The 21,583-nt window shown below is 43.3% G+C and overlaps 1 protein-coding gene across 14 annotated transcripts in view; it reads left to right on the top strand.

Annotated features, from left to right (window-relative positions):
* The window catches only part of KCNMA1 (potassium calcium-activated channel subfamily M alpha 1), an 815,298-nt gene that overhangs the window by 732,634 nt on the left and 61,081 nt on the right, over positions 1-21,583 (top strand). For all 14 annotated transcript variants that reach the window (XM_066244078.1, XM_066244079.1, XM_066244080.1 and 11 more), the window contains 3 exons: positions 488-611; positions 4,605-4,829; positions 8,225-8,417. In XM_066244078.1, the coding sequence (XP_066100175.1) occupies positions 488-611; positions 4,605-4,829; positions 8,225-8,417 (542 nt within the window). The remainder of the gene's footprint in view (positions 1-487; positions 612-4,604; positions 4,830-8,224; positions 8,418-21,583) is intronic.

Raw genomic sequence — 21,583 nt, 5'->3', positions numbered from 1 at the left:
TTTACTGCGAAGGGAATCACGTCAGAAGTTGTAGTCAGAAAGAGTGAGTAATTGGCTTTCCATCCTCATGCCAGTCAGTCAGCATGAGACTCTATTCCTATTTCTTCCTCTTCATTGCCAATGCTAATAACAACCGTGTGTGTGCGTGCGCTGGAGAGATTGGATAGCCGGCAAAAAGAGAGGAGGCAGAAGGTTGAGCGTTTTGTAAAAAGGGACACCAAATCCACAAAATAATGTGAAGGCCATTTTAGAAAAAGGGGACAAGGAGGGAATGGCAGAGTGATTACTTGACAAGGGTTGCCTGCACTTCCAGGTGCTGATGGTTGGGGCAGTTGTCTTTCAGAGGATGGGTCTGTGAGCACAAGAACGCCTCCAGTGACAGCCACTTCCTCTGCATCTTTTATCTCCCCCGAGATGTAACGGGGGCATTTTTCATTTATAATTGATCACGTTTTCCACTTTGGTTTTCCTGTCCTTTTCTCCCCAGACATGACCCCTTGTTAATTCCTGGCAATGATCAGATTGACAACATGGACTCCAACGTGAAGAAGTATGATTCCACTGGGATGTTTCACTGGTGCGCTCCCAAGGAGATAGAGAAAGTCATCCTGGTGAGTGACAGACCACGGATTCGATGCTGTCCACCTCTGTCCCAAACCACGTTTGCTAGGAATGTCATTTTCCTAACTGGGTAGTGGGATCATACAGTCCCTGGTTTTAATTTCTTTTGATAATTAAAATTCAGGACACATATTGAAGCAGCTAGAACTCTCATCAGAGCAAGAAGCAGGAATATAACCTTCCATATCTGAATGTTTGTTGGCTCATTACAGTAGGATCACAGCTGTGGGAAAGGCATGTTGGGAGGCCGTACGACCACAACACCTGCGGACGGGCTCTGGGGCCAGAGCCTGCTGTGCTGTTTGGTGGCCGCACAGCCTTGGTCAGGTCACTGACCTCCTTGCACCTCAGTTCTCTTATCTGTAAGAAAATGAGATAAGAGTGACTCTGACTTGCAGCGTTGTAGTGAAAATTAAAATTCAACATATGAACTAATAAAGTTACTTGCTATCATTATTATTACTATTAAATGTCATGAAGAAATCTGGACACTGCCTGTATTATTATGTGTTTATAACAGTATAATGTATTTGTCAACATAATAACTTTGCATATTTGTGATCCTTGTTAGCACAAAATGTCTACAAGCAAAGTGCTGGTAATGACAGTGATGGACCATGGGTCACCTCAGGCAGGTGGGGCACAGAGCCCTAATCTCTGTAGCAGCCGTGGGCTTCCTTGTCTGTCCCAGGAATGTCGGCATAGATAACAATCCATTCTACTCTTTAGACTTGCCCTGTTAACAGCGTTAGGTTTTAATGCCTACATCAGCTTTCCCACAGTGTATTGTCATGCTAATCCATGGAAAATGGATTAATAATCAGAAAGGTCAGGTGGAAGGGTTCTTTCTCCCTTGTGCCTCTAATCCCCAGATTGCTGTGGCCTGCTCCGTGATGTCAGCCAGGAAAATCTTATCATCTCTGATGCCATGGTCACCCTTCCTAAGAAACAACTGTTCTAGTTTCTTTAAGTGTCCCTGTATGCCAACACACTAGACTTTTTCCTGTATTTTATCTGACTGTGTGTGTTTTCCCAATTTAATTGCAATCGGGAATTACAAGCCAATACAGCATTGTGCTGGAGCCTTTCTCAGAGGTGTGAAAATTGTGGACAAAAGCACAGAAAGAATTCTCAGGAGACAGCCACTGTGCCACGTACCCGGAGTACAAATGGTTCCAGTCACAAAGGTGCACATATACATGTACATCCTGATGTTGCACCACTGCATACAGCTCTGGGAATCTAAACTCAGCCTGGCGTCACCCACCTGTGCAGGTCAAAGGCTGAGTGCCACACCCGGGACCCCAGGTTTTAATAAGTAACAGACATCTAATCAAAGTCCCTACTGTTATGAAAGAGTTTAGGGAGGTGCATTACTACTTTTTTTACCTGAAAAATAAGCGTCATTTAACAAAACATTTACAAGTCTTACATGTGAGGTACTGCTCTTGTTGCTAGGGGCACAGCCTCTGACAGCTGCTCCCACAGAGCTTGTATTCTAGCGGGGGCCGAGAGAAGATCTCCAGGTGGACAAATGAGCATATAATATGTTAGGTGTTGATAAAGTGCTACAAAGAAAAGAAAGCAGGGTCATGGGTTAGAAAGGGACAAGGAGATGCTATTTAGACAGTGTGGTTCAAGAGGCCCTCTCTAAAGCCACATTGGAGCAGAGAATGCTCTAAGATGCATGTGGTCTGTGCTCCCTAACGGCATTGGTGTAAGACAGTAACAGCTTTGGGGGTTAGAAATCATAAAGTGGCTTCAATCTTGAGGAAATGATCATCTAATCAGGGAGAACACATAAAATATAACCATGAAGCAGTATCTTTAAAGCTACATGTCAAGAGGCACAAAGTACTATTCAAATGTAGTGGAGAAGACGGGCACACATTTAAGTGGCCAGGAACTCTTATTGGATACAAACAGATTGTGCTTTGAAGGGTTTGAGGCATTAAGGCCCGTGTGAGTGAGGCCTTGAATCATGCATAGGAGACATGGGATGCACATGTGAGTAGTTTCTTCGGTAGGTCTTACACCTGGCTGAATCCGATTCTCTATGGCTAAGGTCCAGAAATCAAGGTCTTTACAGGGTTCTGCAGGTGATGTTGTTGCAGCAGATCTAAGGATTGGTGTTTTGGTCCCTATGTCTAAGCTTCTAAGATCAGCGTCTGTGGTTGGCCACTCTGCTAACTGGTTACTTGCCCATCTCCCTATTCTAGATTTCCTGCCCCTCCTCTGGACCCAGTTTGGATTCCTCAGGGTTGTTGAAGGGAACTAGCTCCCAGGTGATCTGGCCAATTCTGAATGATTAGGAGCCCAGTCACAGCAAGTTACAGACTAGTTGACCCTTATTTAGTGGTACCCAGGCTCCAACACTTTCATGCAGGCAAGAGAACTAACTCCAGATCTATTCCATGAAGTGGTGATGTGGACTGTGACTCCCCAGTGGGTCCCCCTTGATCACAGTTTATAAAATATTCCTTACAACCTGTGTCTTAGGTGTTCCTGTACTATTGTAGAGGGAAGCAAATAATGGTGACAGCCTCTGTTTTATTCTAACGATCAGGGACTGAAAGCTAGCTTCTTCCTCTCCTTGGGGGTTACTGTAATAACCCTGACATTGCCGTGAATTGCAATATTGACATTTAAACAATCAATACATGGTCAATTCTAGAGATTAAATGGAGCTGAGTTTGATATATGCAGTATACATTAATATGCCTCCCCAAAAGCATTGTAAGCCACATGGGGCTATCTGGGCAGTCGGTGGGTAGACAGGGAGGAAGGGCCAGGAGGAGAGGCAGACAAAGTCCACAGCTGGCCTTCCTGTGCTGTTCTCTTCACAAACACAGTGAGCAAAAACAAGCAACAGTGTCTAACACTTGTGTTTCCTGGGAAGCTGGTGTCCTCCTCTAATGGGGGTGATTGGATTCTTTCATTTATCTTCTTTGTAGACACAGACCTAGGGGTGGGAAGAAACACAGGCTGTTTTTACTTTTGCTGATCTACCTCTAGATCCTTTTAATGATTTTTTGGAAATCTTTCCCTGGTGACTTATCCAGGTGAGCCACTCTAGGCATGCTCCTGGAGACCCCAAGGCAGCTGTGAGCAGGAGTCAGCATGCTTTCTGTAAGGGTCATATAATAAATAATTTAGATTTTATTGGTTATATGGTCTCTGTAACAACTAATCAGCTCTGCCATTATAATGTGAAAGCAACCATAGGCAATACTTAAATAAATAAGGTTGGTGTGTTGTAATACAATTTTATTGGAATTTGAATTTCATATAATTTTTACATATTGTGAAATATTCTCCTTTTGATTTTTTTCAACCATTTGAAAATGTAGAAATCAGTCTTAGCTCACTAGCCTTGACCATACAAAAGTTGGTAGTGGACCAGATGTGGTCTGTGGGCCACAGTTTGCCAATTTCAGGCTTAGGATATCATGTTCTACCTACTGGTGCAGGGATGTACTTACCATCTCATGATCAGTCTAGAACTCAAAACTCAATGTAATTGAGCTGAGATCGATATAGAATCTGATCATTTTATCCTCATTTCAGCACGAGAAGCAGAAAATGCAGCCTGTTTTATCAATAACTTAATGGAAACTAAGCCTTCCCTTTTCAAATACCATAAGTATTGCTGTCCCCTCTCGTTTCCCCCCTGGAAATCATTATGAAAGATCCTGCTCATGTGCATGTATGGGATATCTTTAATTTTTTTTCTATCAACAGTAATGATATGTGTGGATATGTTTCAATATATTTATTACACCAGTATAATATATACACACATACTCAAATTATAAATGTATATGGCATATGTATAACATTATGGAAATTTAAAAAATGGCATCTAATAGCTCATAGTAAGCACTCTACAGATGTTCACTGAATTCTTTACACTCATGATTTCTTTAGTTCTTATAACCCTTGGAGGTCTTCTGTCCAGTGTTCATGTGCTCCTCCTATTGTAGACTCGCAGTGAAGCCGCCATGACCGTCCTTAGTGGCCACGTTGTGGTTTGCATCTTTGGCGATGTCAGCTCAGCCCTGATTGGCCTCCGGAACCTGGTGATGCCACTCCGTGCCAGCAACTTTCATTACCACGAGCTCAAGCACATCGTGTTTGTGGGCTCCATTGAGTACCTCAAACGGGAATGGGAGACGCTTCACAACTTCCCCAAAGTGTCCATATTGCCTGTAAGTGCAAGGTCATGTTATTGATGAGTTTTCTTTTTTTTTATTCACAAAAGAAAATCCCAGATGGATATAATAGTTGTAGCTTTGATCATGCCTATGCTTCTTTATCTGGCTATGGGCCTGAGGACTCAGCCCTTCCTCTGTGCTCTGTCTAGCAATAGTCAAACCCTGGGGACCTTATTAAGAGGAATTTGCAGCCCAGTTCAGTTGCTCATCAGATATGAAGTTTAGCTGGTACCAAATGCATTAACCATATCAGTGTCTAAACACTCTCTCTTGTTAACCCAGGCTCAGTGCTGTGTGATATTGTGATGCTTAGAGCAGAATTTACTTATGGAACTATTCCTATCATTTTATTTACAATATTATTAATGCTTGGGGAAATCTTGATTGTACCACATTTTGTTTTTAACTAAAAGTATTTAACAGAACTCTTTATTTATTTTTGCTGTACAGAAAGCTAACCTCTTTTGCTGTTCAACCTCTACCTCTCCTTCATTTAAAAGCCTGGCAGTGATTTCCTGGGTTTGTGTATGTGTCTGCCCATGTGTGCCTGTGATAGTCTTGGTTACAAAACACTGCTACCCAAATCTAAAAGAAGAGTTTGCACTCTACAATTTAGTGTGAGGACACAGGCTACTTTCTAATTATGAATGAATATATTTGCCAGAAATGTTCAACAATGATATTGTACATTTCAACATTTGATATAGTTCTCAGTGTCACACATCCATGCCAATATCACTTATTCTTCACATATTTTTCCTGGAGTTCACATCTTTAAAATTGAGTAGCATGAATTTGATGCTATAATGCTAGGGGGTTGGTTTTTTCCATTTATGAACCTGAAATTTATTATTTCTATTCTCAGCTTCTAGAACCTCAAAAGTGGAAAAAAAATAGTTAAGTAATATAATTAAAAAAACAACACATATGAATCTACCTACAAGAAATATGAATTAGTAGCCACCATTTACCCTCCCATATTCCTGGCACAATAGGTGCTCAATAAATATTTAAAGACGTAAGAAAAATAGAGACGGGTATCTTTTGGATGCTAGGCCAAAAAGACACTGAGTTGATAAACACATGTAATGAGAAATGGGCACTTGCAGGGAACGGTCATACACACTGAAGAGAGCAAACGGATATACATCTTGTTCATTTCAGACATTGCTTTGATCCTATTTTTCCATGATTATCTTCCTACATGTGATCTTACACATAGTCCCCTGGGAGTAGTACGTGGACTGGGATCTAAAAGCATTTGTAAGGAGCTTACTATTTTGCTGGGTTACATAAGTCTGTGTGCTTTTTTGATGTGTGGGGTGTGTGTGTTTCTGTGTGCCCTTGTACACGTCCTCTCACCTGTCTGTATGTATATGAATGAACTTTTATATTTGCAGGTCCTTTTCAAACACTAATTTAGCATACTCAAACACAACATATTTGTACAGAAGGGGCCTTCTCTGTCTTCACATATTTCATTGTTTAAACAGTGCCTCACAGATATGGCCAGCCCCGAGGAACACAAGGTGTTTCTATGGATGTCATTTCTATTTCTTGAGTTTTGAAATCATGTGTATACGACTGCATGGGAATTGTCTTATATCACAATTACTACTGGATTCCCTACAAGGTGAAAATTGAAAGAATACAGATGTAGGCAGCTGAGGCTTCTGCACTAGTGCAATGATTCAGAAAGCTGGTCAAACTTATTTTGTACCAGAGATCCCGGAAGGGGGCATTGTTCTTCTCTTTCTCTCAAAAGATAATACAAAATGGAGTAGCTTCTCAGCTCACGATACTAAATGCCTCTTCCTCCTTCATTCTACTCTGGCATTATTCTTGGGGTAGAGAGTAGAATCATGACTACCATTGAGTCAAGAAAGATGGTGAATGGCCTTGACCTCCACAGACAAGTTCAACCTTCCGTAAGCCCCTTTTCCAGGAGGGAGTAACAGAGAAAAGTATAAGGCAGTTGGCAGACCCTGTCCCTGAGCAGTTAGTGAGGTGAGGGCCACTCGAGTCTCCATGCAGGCAAGGCAGAGCTGGATTCAGGTGGGAGGCCCAGGAGGCTGGGCTGGAGGTGAGCTCCAAGGGACATCCCTGGGGAGCTCAGCCATGGGCCAGGCTGATGAGTCCTGCTGTGACTCCTGATGACACAGAGCCTGTGGAGTCCAGGCCCCTCAGCCCCAACACTAGCCCTTCTGTTTCACCTGTGGTAGCCTTCTGGCCTGTCATTACCTCCTTAATCTGTTCTCCCCCCTCCCCACTATTTTGTTGTTTTAAGATTTTTTAAGTATCTGTTTACTGGCTTATTTAGTTTTAATTATATAGTAATTTGAAAACACATTCTTGTTATGAAATATTCAAATAATGCAGAAGTATGTGAAGTCAAAAACAAACTTTCCTCTTCACCCCCAATCTTACTCTCCTCCCCAGGGGTAATTACTGTTATTAGTTGAGTGTGAATTTCTCTCTGAGCATACATGCATTTATAAACACATTCATAAATATATAGTTTCGTTGTGTGAGTTTCTTTTTACATAAACGAAATCATACTTTTCATATTGTGTAGAACTTGTTTTTTTTTCTTTTTTCATATACCCTCTATTTGAGATTCTTCCACAGCGACGCCTGCGTGGAGAGCTGTTTCCATCCCTCCACCAGCTGCGTGGACTCCCGTTGTATACATGTCCCATGGTGTGTTTAAGCAATCCTAAGTTGTTGGACAATTAGGCGATTCCCTTATTTTTTTCCTTGCTTATATACACAATAAAATTATATGACCTGAAGCTTAACTCCTTTCCATCTCCCCTTTGCAAGATGCACATTAATTCCACTCCCTCCCACGTCCTCCAAGTGGGCCCGCGTTTCAGCCCCATCTCAGCATCCCGTGCTTGCTGGGGGTGTCCCCTTAGCTGTGTTGGCAGTTCTACTTGGAGCTACCATCTTTTGCTTGAGACAGAAGTGTTCTGCTGTTAAATAAACAGGCATTTGAAACCCACCCCCTCATTACATTCTGAAAGCCAGAGGTTGCCACAGGATAGTTACTTAAATCATGACAATTTCCAGGCAGGAAGAAGATGTAGATGCCTGGCGTTATTCCTCTCCCTCGTTTGTTAGTAATAGCTTGATTGAGTATTGAGAGCAAGCCTAAAATGCTGCCATCAGCACTGACTACCCTTTAGATTAGCACACAGCTCCTATTCCCTTGAATGTAGTTAGGCCAGCTTAATGTCAAGGCATAAAAAAGATACTTGTTAAATAATTTCCCAGAGCTCCAGAGCAATCTTTAATTTGTTTTTATTTTTTCCTCTTTCCCTCTCATCCCTCAGTCTCACTTTTGCTTCTCTTTTTTTATTTTTTATTTTCTTTCCTCTATGCCAAAGGGTACACCATTAAGTCGGGCTGATTTAAGGGCCGTCAACATCAACCTCTGTGACATGTGCGTTATCCTGTCAGCCAATCAGAATAATATTGATGATACTTCGCTGCAGGACAAGGAATGCATCTTGGCGTCACTCAACATCAAATCTATGCAGTTTGATGACAGCATCGGGGTCTTGCAGGCTAATTCCCAAGGTAAGGACAGCCTGTAATACCCCTCTCCTGTGCCTACAGGGGACAGGGGCTGGCAAGAGGGATATCCTTCACTCAGTAATTCAAAGAGGCTCGCAGCAGCCTGCCTGGCAGTGGGACCTGCGGTCACTGCAATAGCTTTCAGAGGGGCATCTGCTGCCTCTTCTTGCATCCCGGGATGCCTGCTTGAAGGCCCACACCCAAAATAGGCTGCCTTCCCAGAGAATAAACCAGCCTGCCCATTGCCACCCGCTCCACCTTTCCAAGCTGTGGCTTTCTAATCAGGGTCTTCAACTAAATGTCAGAGCACTGAAAAGATACTGGCTGAACAATCCCCAGCATTTCTCCCCAGAATATATTCTTGACCTTGAACTGTCTAAACTTTGCTATTGTTATAGCTGCATGGATGTTATAGCTGCTTTCCATTATTATGCGCTGGCCAAGGGATGGTGACCCTGGTTGGGGGGGGGACTAAAAGTCATTTAACAAGAGGTGGTGCTAGTCAGCCCACTTGTCCTCTATAGAAGACAGTAACACTAAATGGCGCGCATCTGCCGTTTCTGCTCTGCCCTAGCCTCCCCTGTCATTTTCTCTGGGATCCTGGGCAGATAGCACAAGTAATTATGTCATCTAGGATTCTCAGAGAGGCAAGACCACAAACACCTTATAACAAACCACCTCACTAAGCAGGGCTGTAGCAGGATAGGAGGTGAAGCATGTTACCGCAGAAAACACCTCTGTGTAGGGTTGCCCTGAACTGCAGGGTTATTGTCATATGTGTTCTACTGGATTGGGTGCTTGATGGGGACCCGAATCCCGTTACTCTGAGAACAAAGGTAGAGGGAACACAGCCCATGAGAACTGTAGCTGCTGGGACATAAACACCATGTTACTGATATGACAAAGTTTGGCTCTGTGTAGCCTAGGCCTTTGTTTTGCATTATCTTTAGTCAACTCAACCTCACTAGCACCTCCTTCTAACATCTGCTAACATTGCTGCCAAGCCAGGAGCAATAGTTCCTAGAATCCTCTTCCTCTTCCTGGAGTCTGCAATGCGAGAGGGGCTTGGGGAGACATCTGAGAACTGGAAGAAGAAAGGAGGCAGCTGCAGTCAGACCCAGAGCAGCTCTGGGGGAACCTTCTAAGAACCCCAGTTTTGTTGCAAAGGACTGAGAAAAGGATGCAGGCTTCTCTGGGGGTCTGAGATTCATGGCATTTTCAAGCTCAGGAGAACCTTCCACTTGGCGTTGCAAGTGACACAGTGGCCTATTTGACTTGCTCCCGGAGCCTTTCCAATGGGTGTGTCAACCTCTTAGACCTTGGAATAGAGTGGCTTCTATTCTAAGCATAACCCTGGATGGATCCAGCCTGAAGCCCTGTTTTTATGCCTACACTCCATCATCCTGTTCTTCTCTTGCAAATCTACATCTTGGGACCCACTTACTCAGCTGAGTCTCAGCAGAGCAATGTGTAAAGGCCCTAAGGGACAGCTCTTTGTCGCCCAGCTGCTTACCGGGGAGGCAGGGAGCGAAGGTGACAAAGGATGTAAGAAGACAGTATATGTCCCCCTAGAAGGTGGAAGAGGCAAGCTAAAATTTAGCTCCTGCCTTTAAGCACTGGTTCTCCAATGTGAGCCTCCCGCCCCAGCATGGGCAGCACCAGGGACCTTGTTAGAAATGCAGGGTCTCATGCCTACCCCAGTCCTGTTGGGTCAGACTTAACAGGGTCCCCGGGTGACTCATATGCACTGTTTTCAAGCACAATAAGTCTTTTTTTTATTTTTATTGATTTTAATTTGTTGTGTTTACATAGTTACAACTGTTCCCCCAAATATAACTCCCTCCCTCCCCCTCAGTGTTCTCCTTGATACCCCCTTTGCCCCTCCCCCCACTGCCTTCTTCCCTGCCCTCCATGATTTACTATCCTGCCCTCTATCTGTGTTTTGTGTTTATACTTTCACTAATGTCTTTCCTTTCTTTGATCCCCTCCTCTCATCCGCTTTCCCTCTGGACTCTGACCCCTTCTCTACTTCTCTTCCGTTCCTCAGTTCACATTGTTCATAGGATTCCTCATATGAGTGAGGTCATATGATATTTTCCTTTCTCTGCTTGGCTTATTTCACTTAGCATAATAGACATCAGGTCCATCCATGTTGTCACAAAGGGTAAGATTTCCTTCTTTCTCATGGCCGCATAGTATTCCATTGTGTGTATGTACCACTTCTTTTTAATCCACTCATCTACTGACGGACACTTGGGCTGTTTCCAGATCTTAGCTATTGTAAACAATGCTGCAATAAACATGGCGGTGCATTTTTTCTTTTGAACCAGAGATTTGTTATTCTTAGGATATATTTCTAGAAGTGAGATAGCTGGGTCAAAAGGCAGTTTGATTTTTAATTTTTTGAAGAATTTCCATACTGTTTTCCACAGTGGTTTCACCAGTCTGCATTCCCACCAGCAGTGCAGGAGGGTTCCCTTTTCTCCACACCCTCTCCAGCACTTGTTATGTGTTGTTTTGTTAGTGAGCGCTATTCTGACAGGTGTGAGGTGGTATCTCTTTGTGGTTTTAATTTACATTTCTCTAATGATTAGTGATGTTGAACATTTTTTTTCATATGCTCATTGGCCATCTGTATGTCCTCTTTGGAGAAGTGTCTATTCAGTTCTTTTGCCCAATTTTTATTGGATTGTTTACATTCCTGGAGTTGAGTTTTACAAGTTCTTTATAGACTTTGAGTATTAACCCCTTATCAGATGTGTTGGCAAATAAGTTCTCCCATTGTGTGGGTTGTCTTTTTATTTTGTTAATGTTGTCCTGTCCTTTATTCACTTGCCCACGGAGTAAATCAGCAAATATATTGTCGGAGAGCTTACTGCCTATGTTTTCTTCCAAGATGATCAGTTTCACGACTTACATTTAAATCTTTTATCCATTTTGAGTTTATTTTTGTGAATGGTGTAAGTTGGTGATCTAGTTTTTTTTTTGCATGTATTTGTCCAATTTTCCCAGCACTATTTGTTAAAGAGACTCTCTTTACTCCATTGTATGCTCTTACCTCCTTTGTCAAATATCAATTGGCCATAGAGGTGTTGGTTTATTTCTGGGTTCTCTGTTCTGTTCCATTGATCTGTATGCCTGTTCTTATGCCAGTACCAAGCTGTTTTGAGTACAATGGCCTAGTAGTATAACTTGATATCAGAAAGTGTGATACCCCCTGCTTTATTTTTATTTTTCAAGATTGCTGAGGCTATTCATGTTCTTTCTTGGTTCCATATAAATTTTTGGAATATTTGTTCTATACCTTGGAAGTATGACATTGGTATTTTAATAGGAATTGCATTGAATTTATAGATTGCTTTGGGTATTATAGACATTTTAATGATGTTTATTCTTCCTATTCATGAACACAGTATATGCTTCACAAATACTTTTTTGTATCTCCCTCGATTTCTTTTATCAGTGTTTTATAATTTTCCAAGTACAGGTTTTTAACTTCCTTGGTTAAATTTACTCCTATGTACTTTATTTTATTTTTATTTTTTTCAACAGTGAATGGGATTTTTTTTCTTAATTTCTCTTTCAGACAGTTCATTGTTGTTGTATATAAATGCCACTTATTTCTGAATATTGATTTTATATCCTGCCACCTTGCTGAATTCATTTATTAGTTCCAGTAGTTTTTTGACTGAGACTTTAGGGTTTTCTATGTACAATATCATATCATCAGCAAATAATGAAAGTTTTACTTCTTCTTTTCCAACTTGAATGCCTTGTATTTCTTCTTCTTGTCTGATTGCTGTGGCTAGGACTTCCAGGACTATGTTGAATAAGAGTTGTAAAAGGGGGCACCCCTGTCTTATTCCTGTTCTTAAAGGAATTGCTTTTAATTTTTGCCCATTGATTATGATGTTGGCTGTGGGTTTGTCATAGATGGCCTTTATCATGTTGAGGTATGTTCCCTGTATTCCCACTTTGCTAAGAGTTTTGATCATAAATGGGTACTGGATTTTATAAAATGCTTTTTCTGCATCTATTGATATTATCATGTGGTTTTTATCCTCTTTTGTTTATGTGATGAATCACATTGATTGATTTGCAAATATTGTACCAGCCTTGCCTCCCCAGAATAAATCCCTCAAGCACAATAAGTCTTCAGCTGACAAAACCAGGTCTAGTGAACATGCTGGCCAACTCAACCAGATTTTCCCTTTCCCCTGGAAGGGACCAGCAGGGGGAAGGGAGGAGGTGGGATTGAGCAAGAGGGGCAAAGAAGCACCCCTTTCCGCAGCATGCCTATTTCTTCCCAATTCAATAATTGTGATTTTCAAGGTCCAAGAATCACAATCTTAATGTATAATTGAGTTATACGGTTGACCTTTGAACAGTAAAGAATTGTACTGCACAGGTCCACTTATGCATGAAGTATTTTTTTTAAAAATGAGGCCCTGGCCGGTTGGCTCAGCGGTAGAGCGTCGGCCTGGAGTGTGGGGGACCCAGGTTCGATTCCCGGCCAGGGCACATAGGAGAAGCGCCTATTTGCTTCTCCACCCCCACCCCTTCCTTCCTCTCTGTCTCTCTCTTCCCCTCCCGCAGCCAAGGCTCCATTGGAGCAAAGATGGCCCGGGCTCTGGGGATGGCTCCTTGGCCTCTGCCCCAGGTGCTAGAGTGGCTCTGGTCGCGGCAGAGCGACGCCCCAGAGGGGCAGAGCATCGCCCCCTGGTGGGCAGAGCATCGCCCCTGGTGGGCGTGCCGGGTGGATCCTGGTCGGGCGCATGCGGGAGTCTGTCTGACTGTCTCTCCCCATTTTCAGCTTCAGAAAAATACAAAATAAATAAATAAATAAATAAAAATAAAATAAATAAAATAAAAAATGAATACCTATAGCCTTTAAATGTCTTTCCTCTTCCTTATGATTTTCTTTTTCTTTCTTTCTTTTTCTTTTATATGAAAGGAGGGGAGAAAATGGGACAGACTTCTACATGTGCACCGACCAGGATCCATCCAGCACCCCCCATCTGGGGCCGATGCTTGGACCAACCAAGCTATCCTTAGTGCCCAGGGCCATGCTCAAACCAATTGAGCCAGTGGCTGTGAGAAGAGAAGAGACAGAGAAGGGGAAGAGGGAAGGGGAGAAAAGCATATAGTTGTTTCTCTTGTGTGCCATGATTGGGGATGGAACCCAAAATGTCTGCATGCCAGGCTGACACTCTATCCACTGAGCCAACTGGCAAAGGCCTCCTTATGATTTTCTTAATAACATTTTCTTTTCTCTAGCTTACTTTATTGTAAGAATACACTATATAATATATATAACATGCATAATATGTTTTAATTGACTCTTTATGTTACTGGTAATGCTCTGGTCAATGGTAGGCTATTAGTAGTTAAGTTTTGAGAGAATCAAAAATTATATGTGGATTTTCAGGTGCATGGGAGGTCAGCATTCCTAACCCTGTGTTGTTCAAGGGTCATCAGTATATGCACCTGCCATGGGTATTCCTTCCAGCTTTTGTAAACCTTACTTTAGCCTCTTAGATTCTCTAGTGGCCAAACTGGTAAAAATGCTTCTCCTCCCTTTCTCAGGTATCCACTCAAAGCTCAAAAGCTTTCTTCACTGTTTTTAGCATAAAAATAAGTAAGAAAAATAGGTTTTAGTGGGAAATAAGGAAGGAAGGGGAAGAGTGTTCATTTTTCCTACAAAAAAAAAGAGAAGGGAACTCGTTCTGTACAAGTATGCACACACACATACATGCACACACATGTGTACATGCCCATACACACATATGTGCACACACACATGAAAAGAAGGCAGAGGATGTGCCCTGTGGTTATGTTAATAGGCTTCTGGTCAGCAATAGAATGGGGCATGTGTGCCCAGTAACCAGCAAGCCGTCTGTTCTACTTTCAGTGAGAGACCGTGGGAGCTGTAGGTCCACCAAACCCTTAATTTCCTTCTTTCCCTGCTGTATCGGATCTTCTCTCATCCTTGATTTCTAACACTCTTCTTTGGTGACACTCTGACCTGCTAGCAGGCAGTGGTTTGGCAGTGGCCATCAGCGTAGGAACTTGCTTCCTCCCCAGGGACAAGCTGCTCACTGTGCAGCCCACTCCTCAGTTTCATCCCAGCCTGTGGGCAGAGGGTGAGCTGTTTCCCTGACACTGTTCCTCCTGGAGACCCTTTTGACCAACAGGAGAGCTCTTTGGACTCAGATGCTTCCATTACCATTCACCTGGCCATTTGGCAAGCTCCAAGTGCATTTAACTAGAGTGCAAAATGGATTTCATGTTTTCCTTTTCATTTTGGGAAACTTCCCCCAAATGGTAACTACATAGATTCTGGCCACTGTCACTCAGTTTTCCTCACTGTTCTGTAGCCTTTGTGAAACCCTATAATTTGCTTTGTCTCAAATGCTGCATCAGTACCTCCCCAGGGGCAGCAGGACAGAAACGTGGACTCGGGACAGATGCGTGTGCTATTGGACTAGCTTATTCCCGCATCTTTATAGAAAGTTTTTTATCATGATACAATGGAACATGGAAAATGTATCTTAACACTGCTAAAGTGAGGTCTCCATTGGGATTTGTGTTCAGACACTTACACTGCATGGTACCTGGTCTCCTAGACTAGTAAAATTTATTTTCCCTCTCCTTTTCTTACATTGCCTTTCGATGTCATGATTCCAGCCCACATGGTGTCAGAATTGACCCAGCTGAGGAATTCTGGACCAGACACTTTCTAAAATGATCTCAGATGTGATGGCTAGTTGTCAAAAACAATTACAGAGAGAGGTGGCATACCCCATGCTGATGCTCTATCCGATGTGACAGTTGAGTCTATGAGATGCAGTTTTAATATACAGTGGGTAAGACGGCAGCAACAATTATATAAAGCAGGGGGAGCCGCTTCTTGCTGGTCAGCAAACATCAGCTCGGAACCACTTTACAGCTCTTTACCAGCAACTAAGTGCCTTTATTTACAGAGTGCCTGTCAATTCCCATTGGCTGAAGAGCTGGTGTATTATTTAGCACACATTTATGTGGGGAACACATTTCAATTTAAATCAGCTAGTACAACAGTGGCCCTTACCAGACTGTTCCCCTGTAGTTCTAAAAGACAAGACCTGAGCCTGATCTTGGAAGGGAGGGTGAGCAGAGGAGGAAGTGTCCATTCTCAGAGAGCTGCTCTAGTCAATATCTGAAAAGACAAAGCACGTGATTGAGTTTCCCATTATCTTTTACACCATTATGGAAGAATCATCTTACCGTTTCTTCCTGCTCACCCTTATCTCTTCAGTGAAATAGAAAGGAATAAATGAGTATCCACTATGTGTCAGGCTCTATAAAGGCTCAGCCACTCACCATCCTTGAGTAGCTCAGGTGAGTGGGGAAGGCATGCCCAGAAACAGGGACAGTGAAACGAGACAAGGACCAGGCTAGAAATCGAGGAGCACTGAGGACTGCTCATTTTATATGTTTCAAGGAGTTGAGAAGGCTTCCAAGAGGAACTGACATTTTTGAATGAGTTGAATACATGTGGCTATTGAGCACTTGAAATGTGGCTAGTGTGACTGAGGAACTAAACCTTTCCTTTTATTTTATTTCAGTAAATTTAAATTTAAATGGTGGCACGAGGCTTGGTGGCTACCATATTGAATATTGCAGGTTTGTTGCTTTGTTAAGGACCTGGATTTGTAGGGAGATGGTGATTAAATCCATCTTTACAGAAGATAACAGGTAAAATTATGACAGTGGTTTAGAGGGGGAAAGAGATGGTGACACGAGCTATATAAGAAGAGTACTACTAGGACTACAGGGATAGGATGAGGGCTGACAGTACAGCTTCACTGATGTCAGGGGCTAGGGCAAGACAGCAATTGAGATGAAACTGAGGCGGAAAAGATAGCCATCCTAGACCAGTCAGATGGAAGCAGAAAGGGATGAGCAAGGATGTGATATTGGGAATAAATTTGCCTCAAGGTTGGCAACAAGGTGGATGTAAAAGTGACTAATTAAGCAGAGAAATCAGAAGGAGAAACAGGATTGGGCAGAAGGCAAAGAATTTGGTTCTAATGCACTTGAGTTGGAAGTATCTAAAGACTATCCAGCAAGAAATGAGAACATGAAGCTATCGGGATAAAGTTAAATTTAAAGCTATAGACTTGGAAGTCATTGGTGATGGACAGTGGAGAGGCCTTGAGAGTGGATATTTCCCAGGGAGATAAAGTAGACCAACTAACTAAAAAGGGCTACACATGGAACCGTGGGAACCATCAACATTGAAGGGACACACAAGGGTAGAACCCGGCGAAAGGGGCTGAGGATAAAGGTTGATAGGAGGATAAGTGCATGATATGAAATGTAAAGGAGAGGAGAGTGGAATAAATTCCAGATGAGCAATCTAGGATACATCCTAATTATTTCTTAGTGTGTGTGTTTTCTTGAGCGGCAAGGCCTCCTCCGCATCTTGCTTGCCGTCATGTCCCTCACGCCACTAGGTGTCACGGCTGACAGTTGGCGTGCAATAAGAATTAGTTGGGCTGAACTGATTTGAAAGAGAATGGTTTTTAACACTGTCAGATACTGCAGGAAAGTCAAGTAGATGAGGGCCAGTCTAAAAGAGGCAACGGTGGATTTGACCCTCAGGAAGTTATTGATGACCTTGGCAAGAACAGCTGAGTAGCCTGCTGCCAGCAGAAACTGACACTTGGGGTCTGAAGCATTAGTTCAGATAAGATGAGAATCGGAGACTATATATTGTATTTTAAGTGTTCATAGGAAGATAAATAGAATATTTTAGAAATTTTTTCAAAAAAGACATTTCTTTTTTGTTTTTGGAATGAAGAGATCTAGAGTATATTTGTAGGCTGCAGTAGCCTGAGGTGAGAATGGTAAATCTCAGAGGGAAGGTTTGAAGGGGTAGGAGAGAGTTATTAGTTGACAGTGAGAGGGACCGAGCAGAGCAGGAGGTGACGTGGCCTTTAAGGAGAAGGCTGGATGGGAAAGATGAAACTGGAGGGAGCTCATCTGATGGCTTCTGCTTTCTTCATGAAGCAACCAGTATGGTTTCCTTGAGGAGTTAAAGAGAGTGGGACGGTTGAGGCAGGGGATTTATGGTGAGACAGGTTGAGAGCAGACGTCATGGAAATAGGAGGGAGGTGAGAGCACAGGGAGCCCCAGTGTGGACCGCTGAGGTGGGAGCCAGGGACGGGTGCTTTCCTGTGCAGTGCTTGGCAGGAGGAGCAGAGGAAGGAGCCATTGGCTTCAGCTTGGAATGGAAAGTCGGTGGAGGCAACGGACTTCATGGTGCTGTTGAAGGATTATTAAAATTAGTGGCCACCTAGCTCAAGAGGGTAGAGGTATGAGTCAAACCAAGTTGGGGCTTATGAGGCCAAAGATGGAGCAAGAAATACACCCTGCGAGGTCAGAGAACGGGTGTGGAGTAAAGGGTGGGAGGTTTGATCAGAGAGAGAAGTGCACGATGGCCTCAGAGAATAAAGTTCTCATGCAGAGCAGGCCAGAGCTTGGCGATGCTACACTGGGAACAGTTCCTCTCCATGAGAACTCAGCTTAAAGCAGAGCCCATCTAAACATGCCAGGCGCCGCCACCACCATCACTGCCACCGCCAACACCAACCAGAATAACAATGCTAAGGCTTCATGGACATCTGCTGCTATGTTGTGGTAGACATTTTGGCAACCAAGACAACATGCATTTCTTAGATCGTTAATTTTCACACTTGGCTGAACATTGTAATCACCTGAGAAACTTTAAAAAATATTGATATCTGCGTTGTAGCTCTCAATTGTCATGTAACTGGTCTGGGTACAACCTGGGCATTGGGAGTCTCACAAGCTCCTACGTGAGTCCCCTGTGCAGCGGGGCTGAGAAGCACTGCCCAGGGGCTCCCCGAGGAAGTATACTAGGTAAGGAAGTGACCAGTTTGAGTTTAGAGAGGAAACTGAGACTTAGGTTAAGTAGTGATTTTTACCTGGTCTCCTGGCAGTCCTAACCATTAAACCAGTCTGCTTCTTAGGACAATTCTTTGGCTCACCTATTGGTTAGCCTTCTTCCTTTACTATTTTTGGATAGCCTTGAGCTTTCCCAAGACTGACAAGCCTTAAGTGAAGAAAAAGAGGTGGGGGAACATGGTGGAAACACTAGGCTCTAACTAGTGTTTTCTTCCTATCTGCATTTGTCTATCTTGCCTTCGCCATGTCTCGAGATGATAGTGAAAGATACTAGTTGCCCAGTATGTGGCCTTCTTCCTGACCACAGCTTTTGAAAGGTGATGGAGTGAGGCCCAACACTGTGCTGCTGGTAAGCAGCAGCATTGCTCACCCCGAGCCACTGATGCTCCCCTCTGAGCCCAGGTTTCTGTGAGAAGGTAGAGCGTATGCATTTTAGCGTCTACACTGAATTTGCATGTCAGGTTCCTCTGTTGTTCCCTCTCCTGATATATTCTCTGCATTCATCTGATTCATGCTGCCTATCCTGCAGGTGTCAATCCTATTCCACAAACACTTATTGAGCACCTGTTGTGTGACCAGACTGTGCATGGCAGGCATTACTGGGGAGAGAGGGGCCATGAAGGACATTCCTGGTCCTTGCAATCTCCTATGCAAGTGTGTAACTCTGCTTCAGAGTGCTGGTTTATTACTGTGAGAGAATTGCAATCTATGGAGGCTAACACTGGGGATAGGGAGAGAAAGAGAGTGGGTTTGGGTTTGAAAGACACTGAACAAATGCATAGGATTTCAGCAGGTGGAAACAAATAAATCTGCTGCAGCCAAAGAGAAGAATGGAAGTCAGGGGCAGGGCTACATGGAGACAGTCTGAAGGACAGCAATGCATATGGTATGGCTGGAGTACAGTGTGTGTATAAGACAGCAGGGACACATGAGGCTGAAATGTGGGTCGGGTGTTGGGGGTTTTTTTCTTTCTTTCTTTTTGAGTTAGGAAGCTGTAAATAATTTTTTTATGAATTTCTGAGTTAGGAAGCTGTAAATAATTCAGTAGGCACTGGGGAAGTATGGAAGGTTTCAAAGCAAGAGAGTGATGGGATTGGACTCAAGCTTTAGGGAGATTGATCTGGCAGCCCTGTGAAGCATGGTTTGGAGTGGGGAAGAAGAGGAGGCAGGGACACCAGGTAAGGACTGTCACGATTCAGGAGGAGGGCAGGAACCTTGAACTGGAGGGAGAACAGGTGGTTCCACTGTGAGACGTGAAATGAGACTATGAAGTGAGCTTCCCTCTCAGTGATGTGGGACAGTGACATCAATCCCAGGAAGAGGCCTGTGGAGTAGAGGGACTGGTGGTGGGGTAAAGCAGTGTTGGGCTTTAGCCATGGTTCATTTCCACATGGACTTGATGGAAATTATAGGTGGGCATGATGGAAATGAAACTTGGATTCCAGGACAGGGTCAGGAGCAGAGGAGAGCCTCAGGGGAATGAAAGAGAAAAGAGAGTGGAAGGACAGACGTTTGAGGGGCATCTTGGAAAGGGGAAGAGGGAACCATTGGTAGAAGCTGGACCCACAAGCTGAGCCAGGATATATGATCACTATATGGTTTTCCTTGCTTCCCCTAATTTTATTTTTCTATATTCTCTGCCTCGTTATAGCCACCAAGTTAAAAATAGTTATAGGTGCTTACATACACACAGCAACAGGCACACAGGCATGCGTGATGTCCACACGTAAGTGGATGCTTTTCTTTGTCTGAATTTCAGCAAAGGTTCAGAGCCTCCAGTAAGGAATGGCATTTTCCTTGGAAGTGTGGCTATAGTACTTAGAGAGATGACACTAATTGGGAGCACCCTCAAGTCTGAAGTCACTTTTACTGTTCCAGAGGAGAAGTACAACTTTGATGTTATCTTTGGGGAAGAATATGTGGTTTAGAATCTCTGAATTATTGGATGAGAGGAATCAGGATTGAATGGGCCCTTTCTAAACTGGAGCTTTGGGGCAAAACCACTGGATAGACTGTAATGGAGACCACTGAGCTTTAGTTTCAAATAATCACTAAAGACAGGCTGCATAAACATCACTGATGAACAGATCGGTTATCCTGAGCAGTGATTATTTCATCCTGGTAGGTCTGACAGGACGTGTGACAATAGCTATGAAAATCTGAAGGGAGAAATTGACAAACACGAGAATGTTACCAAGGGGATGACCCAAATGGGGGAGGGTTTGGACAACATGTCACTGCCAAGCAGTTAAGAGAGGGAGGCTAGCGGGCTGAAAGGGCCATTTCATCTCCACTGGACAAAACCAGGACCAATGGCTAATGCTGGAGAAACAGATTATAGTACTACACAAGGAAGACATTTCTAGAATAGGGCAGGCTGCCTACAAATGTGGTGAGGGTCCTATCACCACATGGCCATTTGCCAAAGGAAAGTTACTAACACAATCTTTGTGATGGGAGGGAAATTGGATGAGATGAGTTTTGTGGTCCTTTCTTATTGAAGGTCTCTGCTATTTTCTTTACTTTTATGACATCAGGATCTGTGTTTTCAATGATCTATATTCTTACTCCACTGGGAGAGCTATGGTGTTTGCTGGGATTGGGGTCATAATGAGTCTTTCTAGTGGAAGCTTTCACATCTTTCTTGAATGGTGCTGTTTTTGTGTCTGAGGTGGGGAGTGGCCTGCTTTGGAGTGAGCAGCTGCACATCTGGCTTTGCCATTAATTTGACAGACCACCCCCATCCTCAACTCCCATGTCACCCTTCAACACCTGCCCTTCCCAGTTTTCTCCCTTCTCCCACCCACTAAGCCTCGCTTCCTACACACCCAGCCTCTTGCCAGCATACCTATACACATATCCTCACACACATTCTCCCTCCCTGAAACCAGAGAAGCCTTTTTTCAGCTACTCCCATGAAACATTTCATTACCACAATATTCTCTCTCAATTCTGAAATGGTGGTGGGGGAGAAGCCATTTCTCTTTATATCCACCGAATGAACAAAGCACAGTGCTAAAATATTTTTCTTCACTTGTAACTGAAACTGCTGTTGGCTTCAGTCCCAAAAACCAGAAAGACAATTATACTTAACTGTTTAGAGATTTATAAATACCACACTGGAGTAGCCTCTAGGTAGTAACTTTAGATACCCAGCCCAATAATTTTCTTTTATTGGTTTGTGATTTAGATCTTAT

The sequence above is a fragment of the Saccopteryx bilineata genome, chromosome 9, assembly GCF_036850765.1.
Source record: "Saccopteryx bilineata isolate mSacBil1 chromosome 9, mSacBil1_pri_phased_curated, whole genome shotgun sequence".
In the NCBI taxonomy this organism is placed as follows: Eukaryota; Metazoa; Chordata; class Mammalia; order Chiroptera; family Emballonuridae; genus Saccopteryx; species Saccopteryx bilineata.
This window is presented reverse-complemented; position numbering and strand designations above follow the sequence as displayed.